General features: G+C 35.0%; 1 protein-coding gene and 2 pseudogenes across 1 annotated transcript; 2 read left to right on the top strand and 1 right to left on the bottom strand.

Moving 5' to 3' along the window:
* Positions 1-683: 683 nt before the first annotated feature.
* Positions 684-4,909, top strand: LOC142611530 (wall-associated receptor kinase 5-like; annotated as a pseudogene).
* A 1,615-nt stretch (positions 4,910-6,524) lies between these two features.
* LOC142611964 (sugar transport protein 1-like) lies at positions 6,525-9,048 on the top strand (annotated as a pseudogene).
* A 1,847-nt stretch (positions 9,049-10,895) lies between these two features.
* Positions 10,896-15,112, bottom strand: LOC142611786 (phospho-2-dehydro-3-deoxyheptonate aldolase 2, chloroplastic-like). The gene is made up of 6 exons (XM_075783926.1): positions 14,512-15,112; positions 13,213-13,490; positions 12,673-12,949; positions 11,806-12,051; positions 11,281-11,534; positions 10,896-11,135 (listed from the first exon to the last, which is right to left on the bottom strand). The coding sequence occupies exons 1-6, from the start codon at positions 14,980-14,982 to the stop codon at positions 11,102-11,104; spliced, it is 1,560 nt and encodes a 519-aa protein (XP_075640041.1). The 5' UTR covers positions 14,983-15,112; the 3' UTR covers positions 10,896-11,101.
* Positions 15,113-18,509: the final 3,397 nt, after the last annotated feature.

Genomic DNA, 18,509 nt, shown 5'->3' with positions numbered 1-18,509 from the left:
TTAAGGCCCACATAGAAAAGGAAATAGATAATATATATATGAGTTTATAGGCTCATGGGTTGGACATTGAGTTGGGCTTTTGGCATATGTGGACTGGGCCTACTTTTCCAAATAATAATATTTTATTATTTTAAGTTTTGAGTCAGTTAGTCTGTGCACAGCAGTTTTTACTGAAACAAGAATACATGTTCAGTAACATATAATTTTGCATAGTCCCTCATTCATAAAAACCACTTTTCAGAAAAAACTCTCCAGTGAGAATTTTTGTGCATTCATTGTGTCAAAGAGAGAGCAAGAGACATTGAGTAGTTCGCAGAGCACGACCTTGAGTGCTTCGTTTTCGTGCTGTAGATCATTTTATCTTGTGAGGCAGACGTCCGTGAGTCTCAAAGCACCACAGTAATTGTGTGAGGGGGCGAAATCTGCTTTAAGGAGATTGTGTCAACTACAAGACTTGATCTGATTTGTTCATCCTTCATGCATCTGGTCTGTAAGTTTTTTAATTATTTGCAGATTTCTTTTTATATATTAGTTTAGTATTTGTTTATTACTGTTGTATTGTACATCTATTTGTGTTATTGTTTTTTCTTAATTTTGTGTATTGATCATTTTACTTTACCACAAAAATAAATTATTGATATATACCCAACAAAAAGAAGCACTGATCTATAATAAAAGAAAAGATGATGATGGAAAAGAAAACCAGAACAATTCAGCACATAACTTGGTTATGGTTTCTACGGTTCGTGGTGGTGCTGTTTGTATGGGCGTGCATAGCCACTGCTTCATTAGCAGCAAGTTCTGTTGCAAATCCTGGTTGCCTTGAAACATGTGGAGATGTGATTGTTGTTCGGGATTGAAGACCCCAAGTGTGCAAAGGACGAGTCCTCCTTCCTACTCAATTGCAGCCGTAGCACCAATCCTCCTAAACTGTACATAGGTGAAAACATTTTTGTGTACAACATATCGGTGGAGAACAGCACAGTAACCACCGGCATATATGCAGCATATGTTTGCTACGACGAAACAGGGCCCAAGAGGTCATTTTATCAGCAAATTACACTTGAAAAAACACTACTGACCTTCTCCAACTCCCGAAACAAGTTTACAGCTCTCGGTTGCGATAACTTCGCCCTCATGAATGATGCTAACGGTGGTTTTGGGGGTGGATGTTTCTCCTTGTGCGGCTACAATGAAAGCGGTCCTCCTGATGATGGCTCTTGCTCAGGTGTTGGATGCTGCCAGACACCAATTCCTAAGCACCTCAAGACATTAAATATTACTCTTGAAAATGTAGGCTCAAACAATATAAGCGATAATTCGAAGAGTAATATTTCATGCATCTATGCCTTCTTAACGGATCCAACCTTGTTCAATATGTCCACCATAGACCTCCACATTGACCCATCAATTGATGATCTGTATCCTACTCCGCCAGTGGTGCTTGATTGGGTGGTGGGAAAGGAAAAGTGCGAAGCAAGTGAAGGACCCTCAGGATACGCCTGCGGCGACACTGGAACTTCGTGCATCCCCTCTGACAATGGCCGCGGATATCGTTGCTCTTGTCAAAAAGGATACATGGGAAACCCCTACCTCCGCCAAGGCTGCCAAGGTGAATTAATCAATTGTTTTCATTTATTGTTAAACTTAATCAATTGTTAATTGTTGTTATTGTTACTACTGTATATAGAGTAGTTCTTAAGTATTTTTAGAGTATGGAGAATGGTGTTTTTTCTATTCATATTCATGGTGGAGTCTACTTATTAAATTATGATGGAGTCCATCAATATGAGAAGAATGAGCATCATTTCTTCATACTCTATAAATACCTAAATATTTTCCCTATATATTCTTTTGGGATAAATATTAATTATTACTATAAGTTTTCTTACTATGAAGAGGAAACTTAAACTAAGGAAGAATTATGGGTTCTAGTTAGCTCAACTGGTAAAATTTATGATAGTTAAATAAAAGATTTGGTGCTCGATTGATGTCTTGGTCTAATGATAAAGAGCTATTATCTGGAGTTGACACTATAAATTTGAAACTCAAGAAAAAATAAGGTAGAATTAAGTACTTAGACATGCATCTGCCCACTTTTTATGCGTGGCAACGGTAAAGTTGCTTGTCATGGAGTTCGTCTTATCATAATCGTCACAGGTATTATTTACATTTCCATGATTAAAAAAATTTCATACATCTTGATTCTTGAGTAAGTGGTTTAGCTAGAAATTAAAAGAAAAGACTTGAGTAAAAATAAGAGAAAGAAAAACATAAAGGAAAAGGAAAAAAATAGGTAGAAGACTTAAAAGGCGTTGACCAAATTTCTTTCTACCCAAATTTAACATTCTAAAAAGTTACCAACTACAAGAAAAAAGGTCCATTGCCACAATTTAACAACGACGGACCCCTTGCCCAAAGAGAGAAAAAAATAAAATAAAATAATTTGTTGGTTATATTTTTTTTATTTTTAGAGTTGCGTTTTCTTCTTTCAAAAATTTAGATCGTCTTCTTTTTAATTAGTCTAGCCCAAATAACAAATTCTCAACTCAAATTTTTTTTTTAAAAAGCTTTAAAATAAAAAAATATAAAATCCAAGTCAACTCAATATTAGAGTACGAGCATCAGGTGTTCTAAATGCTAAATATTTAGTATTTAGAGCACTAAATATCAAAAACACTACTGTACAAGACATATAAAATGCTATATTAAAGTAGAAAATGTAATTTTTGGTTTGTGAAAATATATATATATTTTTTTTTGCAATAGCAGATGCTCTTAAAAAACAATATTATTTTGTGTTTTTTTGTTGTTATTTGTAGATGATTGCATTTTAATGTATTAAGAAACAATAATTTTGTGTATTTATTTTGGTTGATAGTTTGTTAATATTATATGGATACCTATTTAGTTTTTTTTTTCTTCTTATACTTCGGCCTCCTAGCTTGAAATCCTAAGTCCGCCCCTGACCACAAAACTATTGCAACAATTTATTGTGTCTGTGTAATATTGTTGTAATAATTTATGGCAACCAAAAACATCATTTCGATAAATTATTGTAACACAAAATTTTGTTGTAATAAATAATTTCTAATAATAACAAAAATATTTTGTTGCAACAAAACATTATCGCACATAAATTTTTCGTCGCAATAACCTATTTTCTCAATCTTTATTGCAACAGTGTGCAATGAAAATTTTTTGTTGCAATAAAACATTATCACAACGAAAAATAACATATTGCCTAAGACTTTATTGCAACAATATTTTTTGTTACAGTAAGAGAATATTGCAACAATTTTGAGTTTATTGTAACAAAAAGTTTTGCTGTAATATACTCTTTTTTTTTTTTTTAGAGTGGCCAAAATATTACATGCAATGCAATCAATTATTAAAAAATATTGTGCTCATATAACAAACTCAAATATTTGGCGATTTAATTACTAAGAAAGCATGAGCTGTACCCAAAAAGATGGAACAAAAATGCTATTACCAATTTCCTCACCATTATTGTTGGTCATTAAACTTCTCTCATTTCTTTTTGCCATTTTTTACTTGCATACAGTTCTAGGAGCAATCATTTCATTTGTGATTAGCATTCTCCTGGTCTTCACTCTCTATAAAAGGAGGATACAAGAAAAAAACTTCATAAAACATGGTGGTTTAGTGCTACAGAACCAAAGGGTAAGAATATTTAAAGAGGAAGAGCTAATAAAAGCCACCAATAACTATGGCCATCTTCTCGGTCAAGGTGGTTTCGGATCAGTTTACAGAGGGGTATTAGCGGATGATACCCACATCGCCGTCAAGAAGCCTAGGGGCTCGGACAAGACAGATCTTAACCAACAATTTCAACATGAAATTTGTATTATTTCCCAGGTCAATCACAAGAATGTCGTCAAGCTCTTAGGTTTATGTCTACACACTGACATTCCATTGCTTGTTTATGAATTCATATCAAATGGAACACTCTTTGAACATATCCATAAGACTAAGTCAAATTTCTTAAGGTCATGGAAGAATTGTCTAAGAATAGCTGAAGAGACAGCATCCGCCCTAGATTACTTGCATTCTTCAGCAGACCCACCAATCATTCATAGAGATGTAAAGTCCAGTAACATACTCTTAGATGATCACCATACAGCAAAAGTATCTGATTTTGGAGCTTCAGTTCTCATTCCAATCGGTCAAAATGGACTAGATACAGCCGTGCAAGGAACTCTCGGTTACCTGGACCCTGAATATCTTACAACAGGTAATTTAACCACAAAAAGTGATGTATATAGTTTTGGAGTTCTCCTCGTAGAGCTCTTAACAGGACAGAACCCGTGCACTTTTACTAGGTTTGGAGAAAGGAGTAACCTCATTCAATATTTCATCTCTTCGTTACAAAACAAAAATCTCTTACAAATTTTGAATGTTGAGGCCATTGATAGAACTGAAAGGGAGCAAATACTGGAAGTTGCTAAACTGGTAATGAATTGTCTTAATGGTTGTGGGGGAAAAAAGGCCAACAATGATGGAAGTGGCAGAGGTTCTTGCTAAGCTAATGAGAGTGTCCCGTGAAAACTTGTTAGTTCAGCATAACAGTGAAGATACAGAGAGCTTAACTAGTGACTTACCATTTCATGTTTTTGAGTTTGAGGATGCAACTTCTCACATGGCCTGCCAATTATCTGAATTCCATCTCAGTGAAACCCCATTAATATTGAACCAAGTTGACTCGTCGATACATTTATGAAACAATCTCACGTACCCTATATGGTGTTGATATTTAGGTAATATTGTTGTATGTAGTATATATAACCTTGTTTGGTATTCACTTACGTTGTAATTATCTGTTTACTTAGCTTTTTTTGGATAACAAAAATGTTTAGCTGATAGCCAAATTTGAGATATAAAATTTACTGGGATGAATGATTTTGTTGTAAATTAAATGGCTTCGACTGTGTGCTAATTTTGCAATTTCAGCCTTTAATTATGCAGCCTTCTGCAGAAATTTGTACCGCCCATATACATTCCCTATGAATTTCAATTACTTCACCTTTTTGAGAATCAATGACACACTTACATGTGATATTTTTCAAACAAATAATATTACAATTAGTTCGTTGGCGTGTGGCTGACTACTTGACAAATTATTGCTATATATTATCTCATTTTCTTCATATATTTTCTTGGCTATATTTTTTTTCAACACATTTTCGGCACAACATTCTAGTTAGATTCACAAAAAGAGATTATTTTCATTTTACCTCTTGAGGTAAAAGGTTATTGTAAACACCCTATTTAACACCATAATTTAATCTCGGAATTGTATACATATATATAATAGCATAGATAGATTGGATATAATTATCTATTTAGATTTTTACTTGATTAAGCACTATCCATTTAAATGTAAGTAGAGAGTTCGTAGAAGAATTCAGAGTACACCACCATTATCAATTTCACTTTCTAATCGAATCATTATTTACTCACCTATCTTGATTAGTTAGGAAAGCCAAAAACAAATTAGAACAAAATGCTATCCCTATCCCTAATGGAAAGGATTATCCAAGAAAACTTTAATATTTTTTTTTTTGGTTAGTTATTCAAGCAAATAGGTTTTTAATTTTCTCCAATATTTCACATGAAAAAATTTACACATAATTAATTAATTTTTTTATTTTTTTATAATTTAATAGTTGAGTTTGAATGACTTAAACCCAGTATGGTGTCAGTTGAGCTAAGGGATATTTTATATGCTTTAATCACATGAAAGGGGTATCCATAGTTTTTTTAAAATTTTTTTTTTATGAGTGATGAACTTCATAATAAATGTATGCATGGATGCAACATGCAACAATATTTTTATGTGTGAGTTATTAACACACAAAAAAAAAAAAAAAAAAAAAAGCTTGTGACACTAACCCCAAATAAAAAAAGAGTTGAGGTGATGAGGGTAGTTAAATATATATTAATATTAAATTAAATTTTGATAAGAATTATCAATTTTTGTTTGAACTTTGAATTGACTCAATTGAGTGATTGTCTATTTGTCTTTGGTGGTGGTGTTTGAATTTTTCGAACCGGATGTGACCCAGTAATTTACTAGTTTGTCCTACTTAAGTTATGTTCTTAAAACTTGTGTAACTATTTGGCAAACAGATTAATTGGACAGAAAATTCTTCACTCTCCTTTCTTTTTTTTGCTTCTTACTTTTTATATCATGTATAGCTAAATGATAAGTTTGTATCATTTAAATTTTTTTAGTTAGAATATCAAACAAAAATTTTTGTAGTTAGTGTGCATTTGGCTACCAATTAAAAAATCAGCTTATTTTACTATTCAGCTTATTTTTGCTATTATTCATGAGTCCTATAGTCCTACTGCACTTTTTGGTACTATTCACGGGTCTCACTATATTATTTCAACTAATTTTTACCTTTATCTATAGTACTTTCAGCAAAAAGTTTTCAATTCCAGTAAAATAAACGGATCCTAAACAGACCCTTAGTCTAAAACTTTGGAAGTGATGTGTGCTAAGAATTTGGACTAGTTTCTTCAGTCTCGGAATATTCGGCTTTTTCAGTTGGAATTGAGGGCAAGAGGGTATAATCTCTCAACTTTCTTAGGTGAAAAGTGTGAGTTTTATGAAGTTGGAATTATCTGTTTTGATATTTACGTGATTATCTCATATTGGTAATGATAATTTGTTAATTTAAATTTGACTTCTCAATCGAATACATACTTATTTGCTCACTCCTCTCGTCTCTTCTACTCTATAGTTTAAGGATTCATTAGTTAAGATGGAGAAAATGGCTGGGGGATCTATCCTTACTCCTGGTGGAAAGGATTATCTAGGTAAACTCACTGGCAAGGTCTAAATAACATGCATAATTGCAGCTACCGGTGGTTTAATTTTTGGCTAATTTCTTGGAATTTCAGGTAACATCCTAAAAGAGCAACCCTTTTTTACTCTTTTTGATATCATTAATGTTTTTTTTATATTCTATACTATATGATTGAGTTACTAATACAAGTTTTTGGTAATGTTATATATAGGTGGAGTTACTTCAATGGATTCCTTCTTCAAAGAGTTCTTTTCCTCTGTTTACGCAAAGGAGTCATCCTTCAAACCGTCTGATGATCAATACTGCAAGTTTGATAGCCAGATATTGACTTTGTTTACTTTATCACTATATCTTGCTGCTTTGGTAGTATCTATTTTTGCAGCAACAGTGACCCGAATTTTTGGTAGGCGTACTACTATGCTTTTGGGTGGAGTACTGTTTTGTGTTGGTGCACTTATCAATGGCTTTGCTCAAAAGATCTGGATGCTTATTGTTGGTCGTTTGTTTCTTGGTTTTGGAATTGGATGTGCCAATCAGGTAAAAATAAAATAACCATGATCTCTATCTCTAATAATCATCATACAAACCAATTTGTTTGGTGTCTAGTTATTTAAGATTTGCATCTATAAGCGCATTGTCTTTTTTTTTTTTTAATTAAGAACTAAAAGAAATCGCTGATATAAAAATCAGATTGTTAAATCCACGTGTTTCTTTTTGTGTATGTAATCCATGTGAATGATTTTTGCTTTTTTTTTTTAATCCACGGGTTTCTTTTTGTGTATGTAATCCAACGTTGATGATTATATTGTGTGATTTGTTATTTATTTATTCAGTTTTTTACGGTCTGTACCAATCTGTCTCTGAGATGGCCCCATACAGATTTCGAGGTGGCCTCAACATGATATTCCAATTGGCAATTACAATTGGTATGCTCGTTGCCAATCTTCTGAACTATTTCTTTGCTGAGATTAAGGGTGGTTGGGGATGGCGATTGAGCTTAGGGGTGCCCTGATCCCTGCTATAATAATCATTATAGGCTCATTTTTTTCTTCCTGAAACACCTAACTCTTTGATTGAACATGACGATCATAAGGAAGCCAAAGAGCAACTTTTAAAAATCCGTGGCATTCCTAACGTGGATGCGGAATTCAATGATCTACTTGCGGCTCGTGAAGCCTCGAAATTAATCAAACAATCTTGGGCTACTATTTTGGAACGCAAGTATAGACCTCAACTCACCATGGCCATTGGCCATTTGCATTCCTATTTTCCAACAGCTCACTGGCATGAATGTGATCACATTTTATGCTTCTGTTTTGTTCAAAACAATCAGTTTCGGAAGCAGTGCTTCGCTTATGTCTGCTGTGATCACTGGTACTGGTACTGATACTGTTAATGCTCTTGCAACCCTTGTTGATAAGTGGGTACTGGGGAAGGACTCTTTTCCTAGTGGTGGTGCTCAAATGTTCACTTGTCAGGTATACCATACAGCCAATGCTCTCTTTTTTTTTTTGCTGGGTAGATGAGGGGGATAGAACCCCCGAGCTATAGGTATCAAGGAAGTCAATACTATACTGGAAGCTATACCGGTTTGACCAGCGGTACGATATATTTCGGATACCGGTTAATACTGGTATACCGTTTCGGGTTTATCGCTATTTTATATATTTAATTTTTTTTTTTTTTTTCGGCTGAGAATCCAAATACTATTACTAAAAATAATAGTCAAAATAATAATATAAATATATAAATAAACTTCTTTTGAGGCAATGGCATATCAATGACATCATGTCACTGAGAAATAGTACTCAATAGCCATGACTAATGGTACTCAAATTTGATATTGGAAGTAACTTTCACGTGGGCTTGGCAGAAGACACAAAAAACAAAGAGGAAAAATGAAAAAGTATTAGAAAAGTTAATATAAAGTTGACTAAAAGACAGCATCCGGGTGAGAGAGCCAAGAAAAAAGAAAATGAAAAAGAAGAAGTAGAAGAAGAAGCAGAGAGGAGGAGCTCGCCAAAACCTGAGCTAACTGGCAACATGAAGGCGAAATGGAGGTGGCAACGTCAACGTGAGCAACAATAAGTTACTGTGGGAGGAGAGAGAGTAATTTTTAGTTATTATATTTAAATCTAATTCTGTAATTTTTGGTTTTGTTTCGGTCCAGTACATATTTTTCGGCCGGAATTCGATATTTTTTCCGGAATAAACGAAACAATCCGGTATGTCCGGTATTCAAACCGGTACGAAACAAAGATGTTTTTGCACCGACAAAGGTGGCGGAACGGAAAATACCGGCCGTACAGGCCGGTACAGTACGGTATCAACTCCCTTGATAGATATACAATGACACCGGGTGCCACTAGGCTACAAGGCCCAGTGGCCAATGCTCTCTTTTAATTAGGTCAATTTCTAAGCTTTCATGCATATACAATTGGGTAAAACTTAGATATAGACATTAAATTGAGAATTGTACTACATTGATCAATACAACTATATGTTTGGATTTAAATGAGAAATAATTGTGACATGTTCTTTATATTTACTTATATAATGTGTATGTAACTTGGGTGGTAGTGGTAGTGCTTGGATTTTTCGAACTGGACGTGACCCAATAATTTACTAGTTTGTCCTCCTTAATTTATGTTTTCAAAACTAGTGTAACTATTTAGTAAGGGTGAATTTGGCAACACATTAATTGGATAGAAAATTCGGCATGCTCCTTTTTTTTTATTACTCTCTATATCATGTATATTTAATAAAAATTGCAATTTTTCTTTTCTTTTCTTATTTGAGATAGCAAAAAACTATCTCATTTAATTGAAATAATTTCATTAAGTTAATTGAATTTATTAACCCGCCCAACCCACTCAATCCACAAAGTTGAAACCGTTCAAATTTTTAACTAACCCACTTATTTAATAGATTTGTGAGTTTGTGGCACACTGAAATTTTCCCAACTTACCATTAGTCGGTTAGTTAAAAATATTGCCTCACGTGCCTAACCTGACCCATGATGCAAGCCTTACACTATGTACCAACTCATGTAAATTTTTGTGTTCACTAAGTAATTGTTTGTTCTATTTTTGCTCCTTTTTTTTCTATTTCGATTTTGCATAAAGCCAGTGACCCACTATTATTTGATAAAACCATTAAACATAAATAAATAGCATTTCAGGTTTCCTTTTGGTTCTTTTTTAAGCAACTAATTGTTCCAGTAACCACCAGATTTTTTTTTATATATAATTAATAGTTTCAGAACGCAAAGTTTGATCCTTAGACGTCTTTATTGAAGATACCAAAAAATGCCACATAGATGTCTTTATTAAAAATATCAAAAAATGTTAATTAAATTACAAAACTCTTGGCCCAATAGCCACAAGATCTATTAGGTTGAGTGGTGATTATTTATATAGTCTGGATTCTTTTGGGATGACAACAAACGTAGAATGATTTTAGTTTGTAGCGCGTCTAAAGAAGATGCATTCTTTGTGAACGCTTGAGGAGGTTAACCCATGTTTCCCATTGCTATTATAAAGACGGTTGTCTAACCTTGAAATTAAGAGGGCCCATTAGGCCTTCAGCATTCGAACAGAGGCTCATGAAGTACCTAGCCTAGAACCAAGCTCTTCTCAGTTCTCACCCCCAACGGAAAATGACAAGATCGAACATGACAAAATAGCCCAAACCAACATTCTAATTGCCGACGTGGTCCATCCAAGGTGCCCAAGGAAGCCTATGCGAATTCAAAGCTGAATTCCTTTTTCTTTTTCTTTATCCACCTCAATTCAACTCGAATTAAATGCGAAATAACAATAATTATAGGCCCTTGGGGGGACAAGATTCACCAACCTGTACCTTCAACCACTTGAAGGAACAAACTGGTGTAAGGGCATCTTCCCCATTTTTTGGGAAACTAGACATCAAGTCACCTCTTTTGGTGGAAGGTACTTGCTACTATTACACCAAGGCATGACCTCTAACTTAAAGGTCAAGACTCCATGACATAAATTACGCATATGAAGGTTAGACATAGAAAACAACCTGCCCAAAAACTATAGAAAATCTTCAAGCTTGATAAATATTCAGAAGTTGCATGGAAATCACACCAAGGTAACAAAATTTTACAACCATTATACCTAACAACATGAAAAGCACATCAAAGTCAAGAAATTTAAGATATCATAATCTCATATTGAAAAGGGAATGATGTAGCCATTAAATTTGTAACATCATCTCAAAGCAGGCTTCCAAAGCACCAGTCATGCACGACCCCACACGCACACACGGGTCCAACTACGACAAACATGATTTATAAAGAAATATAATTAACAAGACAAGGGCCTCCATTTAAACATAAGAATTTTATGGTAGCAAAATAAATGTGCCTACACTCATGTATATATATATATATATATCTCTCACTTCATAGGACCATTACCTTTGAAAGTTGTTAGCAGGTTTTAACCTTTTCTTCCTCAGCCTCTCAGCTATGGCAAATGCCAATTCAAGTGACTGTGAAGCATTCAGCCTAGGGTCACAGTGTGTGTGATAGCGGGAACTCAAGTCATCAAAGGTCACTGCCTTCGACCCTCCAACACACTCCGTCACATTCTGCCCAGTCATCTCCAAATGAACTCCCCCAGGATGGCTTCCTTCTTGTGCATGAACATCAAAGAAAGCCCTCAACTCAGCCTGAGACAAAAGAAAAGTATCATTACAGGCAAGCAAAGCCTTTGAGAAAAGAAATTAGTAGGGTAGAATTCAAAGAAGAAAAGGTCAATAGATTTCAACTAAGATTGAGTCTGGGAGAGGAAGCAGTTAAAGCAGGGATCATGCTGCCAGTGAATGATTGTTCCATTTTCAATCGTAAAGTGAGGATTGAGGGAAGTAGAGCAAAACTCCCTTCTGGGGTATTCTGAAGGTGTAACCTGGGTCCAGAAGCTGAGAATGGTTGAGTTCTTACCCTGATTGCATCGAACGGTCGTGTCTTGAGACCAGAAGGAGCCTTTATTGTGTTCCCATGCATGGGATCACTAACCCAAGTGACAATAAGCCCCGCCTGGCGCACAGCTTTAATCAGATGGGGAAGCTTTACCCGCATATTATCTGCCCCCATTCGAGTTATTATTGTCAGCCTTCCAGGTTTGTTGTGAGGGTTGAGAGTTTCACACAATTTCACAAGCTCCTTTGGATCCATTTTGTCACTCACCTGCATGAACAAGTCCAGACATCAACAACCCAGAGAAAAGAATGTAGAAAAATATTATTGTTGAAATTTTAATCTCATGTGTGAAATTATGGAGAACTTAATAAATTGACTTTTCAACAATTAAAACCTTGAAGTACATAAATCTTGAGCACCATTTGAGTGAAAGCAACTGAGCCCACTCAATCACTTCAAGACCCCCTATACAAGAAAACCTCAACTTACCAAGAATCTTCATAAAAAGATCAATGACATGCACCAATGTCCATAATAAGAATCCAAAGAATAGCTCAGAGTATCACACACAAAAAGCATGAGACAGTCTCCTTAAATCTTTTGGACACATGTCACACTTATACACATTAAATTATCAATTAAATCAAGTAAAACAGGGGTTTTATAACTTTTACATAGATCTAAAGTTAAGCATTATTTCTAATAATTTGAGTAGTGTGTGATTTAACCTGGAAATCCCCCTTGTTCTCACCATTGAGGTTTATAGAATTAATATCGTAAGAGCAACATTTTTATTAAATTAAAATTATATAACTTGAGGTTGCCTTTGTAGATTCTCATTAACACAACTGCCATGTTTATCTCCTTATAAGTGCAACTGCCATTTACCTTTAGGCCTAGAGGATTAGATACACCCCGGAGGAATTCAACATGTGCTCCATCTAACTGCCGAGTCCTCTCACCAACCCAAAGCATGTGAGCAGAACAATCATAATAGCACCCAGTTGTTGAATCCACCCTCGTCATGGCTTGCTCATATGGTAAATGAAGACATTCATGAGATGTCCAAAACTCAACAGTGTTCATCATCGGATGATTTACAGTAACCCCAGCAGCAGCCATGAACCCCAGAGCTTCATCTACTCTTTGCGCAAGTTCTGTGTACCTTTCCTCAACAAGGTAAGGTTCAGTAAGTATGATACAAAAAGAAACCAACCCGGGTAAATTTGAATACTGAAAGCATTCATTTTCAAGCAACTCTCTTGCTAATAAAGAATATGGGACCACAAAATAACAACTATTTTTATGAAATCCACTGCTTGAATCGAAGCATAAGGTTATTGACTAAAATAATCAGAATAACTATAGATACGAAATTGAGGCACAACAGAAAAATTGCATTAAATGGAGGTGTTATAAATAAAATACCTGTCTCCCTGTTCACTGTGAACCACAAAATCAAGATTCCACTGTGACACTCTCTGCATGGCAGCATACCCTCCAGTGGCAAATGCTCTAAGGAGATTCAGCGTGCCAACAGATTGGAGGTATGCTCTGATCAACCTTTGCGGATCAGGTATTCTAGATTTCTCATTAAAAGCATCACCATTGATATTGTCTCCCCGATAACTAGGGAGCTTCACACCATCTTTAATCTCAAAAGCATCTGACCTAGGTTTTGCAAATTGGCCTGCCATCCTTCCTACCTGTCATGAAGTAAACAAAGTGAAGCAAATTTCACTTAAATGTCTTGTAGTTACACATGGCATTATATACGTGATTTTTGCACGCAAGGCTTTGCACATTTTGTTATGGTCACTAAGCTTTAAACGTTAAACAAATGCAGCAACTTTCGGTCAGAATTTGGTCACTCAATCCCAAATCTGGAGCTTGTTTTCTACATGTAAGCAAGGTGCACACACAAAAGATAATGGAAAAAATATTAGATCTAAGAGTTGACTTAATATAATAAAATTAACCACAAATCATTACATATTAACGAGAACCCAAATTACTAGTTTGGTAAACAATCAAGGGAGAAGCCTATGGGTCACAACAGCAGGAAATGCAGACCAAAAAGAATTCTTGAAAACATGATGCAAGAAAAATTATATTTATAAGACTGCTGAAAATTTTTACAATAAACTATTCTAAAATAAACCAGTATTACAATTTGCAAAATGCCCAGTTCATTGGATTGTATAATGATTCATGTGTAGCAATTCCATCATATATAAGACTTCAACTTTCCACTTTATCTTCCTATATAGTTTGTAGTATAATCATTATGAGGGTAGTTTCAATCATCACTTTGCTGCTATAATAGTACGAAGATCCTATAAAAAAAAAATTAAAAAAAAAAAACTATAAGAAAGTACCCATGTGTGTGCGTGTATATAAAATAAGGTGTCAGTCAACATGGTCAGGCACTGATACAAAAGTTGTTAGCAACTCATGAGGAAAATGTATTAATTTATTCATGAAATAAGTTAAGGATAGTGTATTAATCCGTGCCATTTTTCAAAATTCCCAATTATGAAGTATCTAGCACTCAAAAGAACGAACAAAACGCATTCCTAATCCTCGGCACACAACAACAAATACACGCTCGAATTCCCAAAATCTTAAAGCATGCAAGTAACAACGAAAGACCCACCCAAATCATCTAACGAAAAAAAAAAACCCAAAAAAAGGAACGAAAGACAAAGAGAGAGAACCGGACCGAACCTTAATGACAGGTATTTGTGCCCCGTAGGTGAGGACGATACCCATTTGCAACAAAACCCGGAAAGTGTCTCTGATGTTATCGGCACTGAACTCCTTGAAGCTCTCGGCACAGTCACCACCTTGAAGCAAAAAGGCCTCACCCAATGCGGCCTGAGCCAGCCGCTCCTCGAGGTTGCGGGCCTCGCCGGCGAACACGATGGGAGGGAAGGACTCGAGGGTGTTGAGAACCAACCGGAGCTCTTCCGGGTCCGGGTAGTCCGGGAGCTGGAGGGCCTTCTTGGACGTCCATGAGTGTGGGGCCCAGCTTTCTGAAGAAGAAATGTCAGAGAGTGACACAGAGGGTATGGTGGTGGTGGGTTTTGGAGTGGTGACGTGAAGGAAGTGGGGTTTGGTGGTTGTAGTAGTGGTGTGAGAATGAGAGAGCAGTGGGGTTGTAGAAACAGAGCCTCTGAGAATGTGAGTCAGAGACATCTCTTTCTTTGTTTCTTTTTGTTTTTTTCAGAGAATGAGAGATAAGGATGGATAGGAATGAAGCTGCGTTTGTGTGTGGAGTGTGCAATGAGTTGCGCGCTATTTTGGGATACATGCGAGGGGAAAAATTGGCAATTAACACCAATCCCCAGACAATATATTGCTTTAATTATAATTTCTTTTCCAATATTGTTACTATCTTTTCTTTTTTATCAACTTTTATTTTTTGTTTCCATAAGTAATTTATATATATATTCGTTCGAAAAAAATATACATATATATAAATCATATCACATACTTATACTATATAATATATAATAAAAGTTTGAGCTTAAAAATTGTGCTTCATTATGGATTTTTTTTTTCTTTTTTAGAAGAAGGCTGTAATTTCATTACTAAAAAGTTAGTTAAATAAGTTAGAATTACAGCGTGTAGGTGAGATGGAATATCCTTCGTTCACGTCTCAAAATTACTAACATATCTAGCAATGTGATGAGCAACAAAATTGATGTCTTTTAATATGAGAAAAACTACATACAACAAAGGAACCTACAAAGGCTTTCGCCCCTTCAGATGACCAAAATCAGCTAGAGAAACCTTGTCACTCGCTAATTTTTGTGAAAGAATTGAGTATTTTTTAGTGCTCTGTTGGGGTAATTATCAAGGCCATCTTAGCTGGGGTCATAATGAATTTGAAGTATGGTCATGTGATACACGATGTTCTTATGCTAGCTAATGGTTTTCATTCTTGTAAGCTCTTTCATGTTAAACATAGGCAATTCTATTGCCCATTTTTAGTAAAAAAAACAGTTTCTAGCAATGAGCTTCAGGTTTGGATTGAATCATCTCCTGAAGAAATAGCTCCTTCGGTCATTCGTGACTCTTTGTAAGCTGCTGTTTCTTTTTTGCAATCAACTTAACCCTTGGGTCTAGATTTTAAATAAATAAAAAAAAAGGTCTTATTTTGATATTTAAATCATCTATTTTACTATTGATTTTATTTAAATGGTTAACAATCTAACTTATACAACTTGAGTAATGTCTCTAATTATATTGTGTTTTAGCTTTTAAGAACACATATGTTAATATTACACATGAAAAACAATCCATATTTTCCGAACTATTTAAAAAAAATGAAAAAGAAATTAAGTAAAGATAGACTTACATAGGAATTTGAACTAATGAACCAAATTTAGCCAAATAATATCTATGATCTAAAATAATGTAGGAGGAATTCTAAATTGAATTTAGTTAGACTTTTGAAGAAGGCAAAACTACACCATTGGTCCCTAAAATTTATCATGTGTGCGCAATTGATCCCTCAAGTTTGAAGCGAGCACAATTAGTCCCTTAAGTTTTAAAACTGAGTTGTATTTATCATTTTACTAACTGTTATTAACAATGTTACTTATGTAGCTAACGGAATAATGACTTGTCATTTTTTTAATGATGTGGCATTTTTTAATTAAAAAAATTACAAACTAAATTTACATGGGGGAAAAAATATTCACAGGTAAATTAAAAAAATTAGTTCCTATCTATTGTAAGAACTTAGAACCCACAGCGAGAGAGAATGTGAGAGAGGGAAGAAGCTAAACCCAGTCGCCGCCTGAAATCCCATGCCCTTGCCACTGTCAGCAATAGCCCAAGCTGTAGCTGCCGTCCCATGAGGCGGCGAAATACTTGCTACCGGAATCGACGAAACTTTGGAAACTCAAATGCGACGCCGTTAATGCAATCAAGAAGAGTGCCCACAAGAACATGGTGCTCATAGACGCGAAACAACGGTGGAATTGACTGTTCATGCTGTGGGCCCGGCCGATCTTGAACTTCCCAGGCGTTGATAGGAACAGTTCTTCCTCTAAAGAAGGCATTTTGGGTTTCGAACAATACATTTTCTTTTCTGTTGTTTTTAAAGAATAAAAAAGAAAAAGAAAGTGAAATTTGGGTATTGGTTTTGGAAAAAGATGTAGAGAAAGAAAAGTGGGATAAACTTCAAACTTTTTTTTTTTTTAATTTCTGCACCTAAAGAAAAGAGAAGTTCAGATGGGTTTATATATAGGGGATAACCCACAAATGAAACGACAAGTACTACACGTGAACGCGTTAAGGCGTTGGCCAGATTGAGAGGAGAGATAAAATTTTTGGAGACAAGGATATTTGAGAGTTTTGGATTTTTTTGGTTAAAAGGGAAAGAGAAAAATAGAGTGTATCCAGTGGAATATATTATGGGGGTTTTTTTTTTTGAAGAGCGACGACAACAATTATATTGTCTAAACAACAATAACATATATTGGATTTAAGCAAGTAGTGTGGAATTGTCAGCCTGCGAGGTCCAAACAATGTCTTTAAGAACCGGCCGGAGCTCCTTACTACAGAACTGGTTGTATTCCAAGGTATCGCCATAGTTTTTCTTCACCTCCACCACCAATTACAACGGTGTCACGGCGAAAATCTCCGCCTCAATAGCCAGTTTCCCTTTATGTCCACACTTGTTTCCTTGAAGTCTCACCATCGACTCGCTCTTCTTCACACTGAAATGCCTACTCTTCACTGCCATCTCCTCCAGCGTCAATATCACACTGCTCGTCGGCTGTGCTGTCGCCGGTGGCAGCTACGACTTGGGCTATTGCTTACAGCGGCAAGGGCATGGGATTTCAGGTGGTGGCTGGGTTTAGCTTCTTCCCTCTCTCACCTTCTCTCTCGTTGTGGGTTCTAAGTTCCTACAATAGATAGAAACTAATTTTTTTAATTTACCCGTGAATATTTTTTCCCACATGTAAATTTAGTTTGTAATTTTTTTAATTAAAAAATGTTAACAGCAGTCAGTAAAATGACCAATACAACTCTGTTTTAAAACTTAAGGGACTAATTGTGCTCGCTTCAAATTTGAGGGACCAATTGCGTACACAGGGTAAATTTCAGGAACCAATAGTGTAGTTTCACCTCTGAAGAAATATGGGAGGAATTCCGCATACTAAGAAATTAACACAAAGCAAAACAGAATTTAAAATATAAAAATAGATAAACATTGATAAAGTCTCAACAATTAATAAGTAAAAGTAATTTGGAATCAAATTGCACTACAACACATGAAAGACATGTTTTGAACCAAGTTCTTTGTAATGATAGTCAATTGAAAAAATCAAAACAATTACAAACTAAATACATTGAAAACCAAAACCTAAAACACAAAATAGTTCAAAAGTTGAGAATTTAAAAAAATAAATAACTTACCACAAAGAAACCAAGAACTTAATTGGGTGTCTCTTACTTTGCTTCTTTATAGTAAACTTCCTTTAACATAATATCCATACTGAAAATTTAGAAACAAAGAATAATAAGTAAGATAAATTTATTTAATCAAAACTATCATATACAAATAAATATGCGTAAGTTGCAACTTGAAAAAAAAAAAAACAAAAACATGGGGTGTTGTGTGGGATTCCAGATTTTAGTTTAGAATTTTTTTTTTTTTTTTTCTAGTGAAGGAAGTTAAAAAAAGTTTATAAATATTATTTAACGTT

This window comes from Castanea sativa, chromosome 10 (genome assembly GCF_040712315.1).
Source record: "Castanea sativa cultivar Marrone di Chiusa Pesio chromosome 10, ASM4071231v1".
NCBI lineage: Eukaryota > Viridiplantae > Streptophyta > Magnoliopsida > Fagales > Fagaceae > Castanea > Castanea sativa.
This window is presented reverse-complemented; position numbering and strand designations above follow the sequence as displayed.

Excerpts from the sequence above, each read along its gene's own strand:
- LOC142611786 (XM_075783926.1), bottom strand. The coding sequence starts at position 14,982 with ATGTCTCTGACTCACATTCTCAGAGGCTCTGTTTCTACAACCCCACTG. Across the intron at positions 12,950-13,212 it reads CACAGTGAACAGGGAGACAG|GTACACAGAACTTGCGCAAA; the intron begins GTATTTTATTTA and ends TGTTGAGGAAAG. Across the intron at positions 11,136-11,280 it reads CCTGCTAACAACTTTCAAAG|TTGGACCCGTGTGTGCGTGT; the intron begins GTAATGGTCCTA and ends TGTTTGTCGTAG.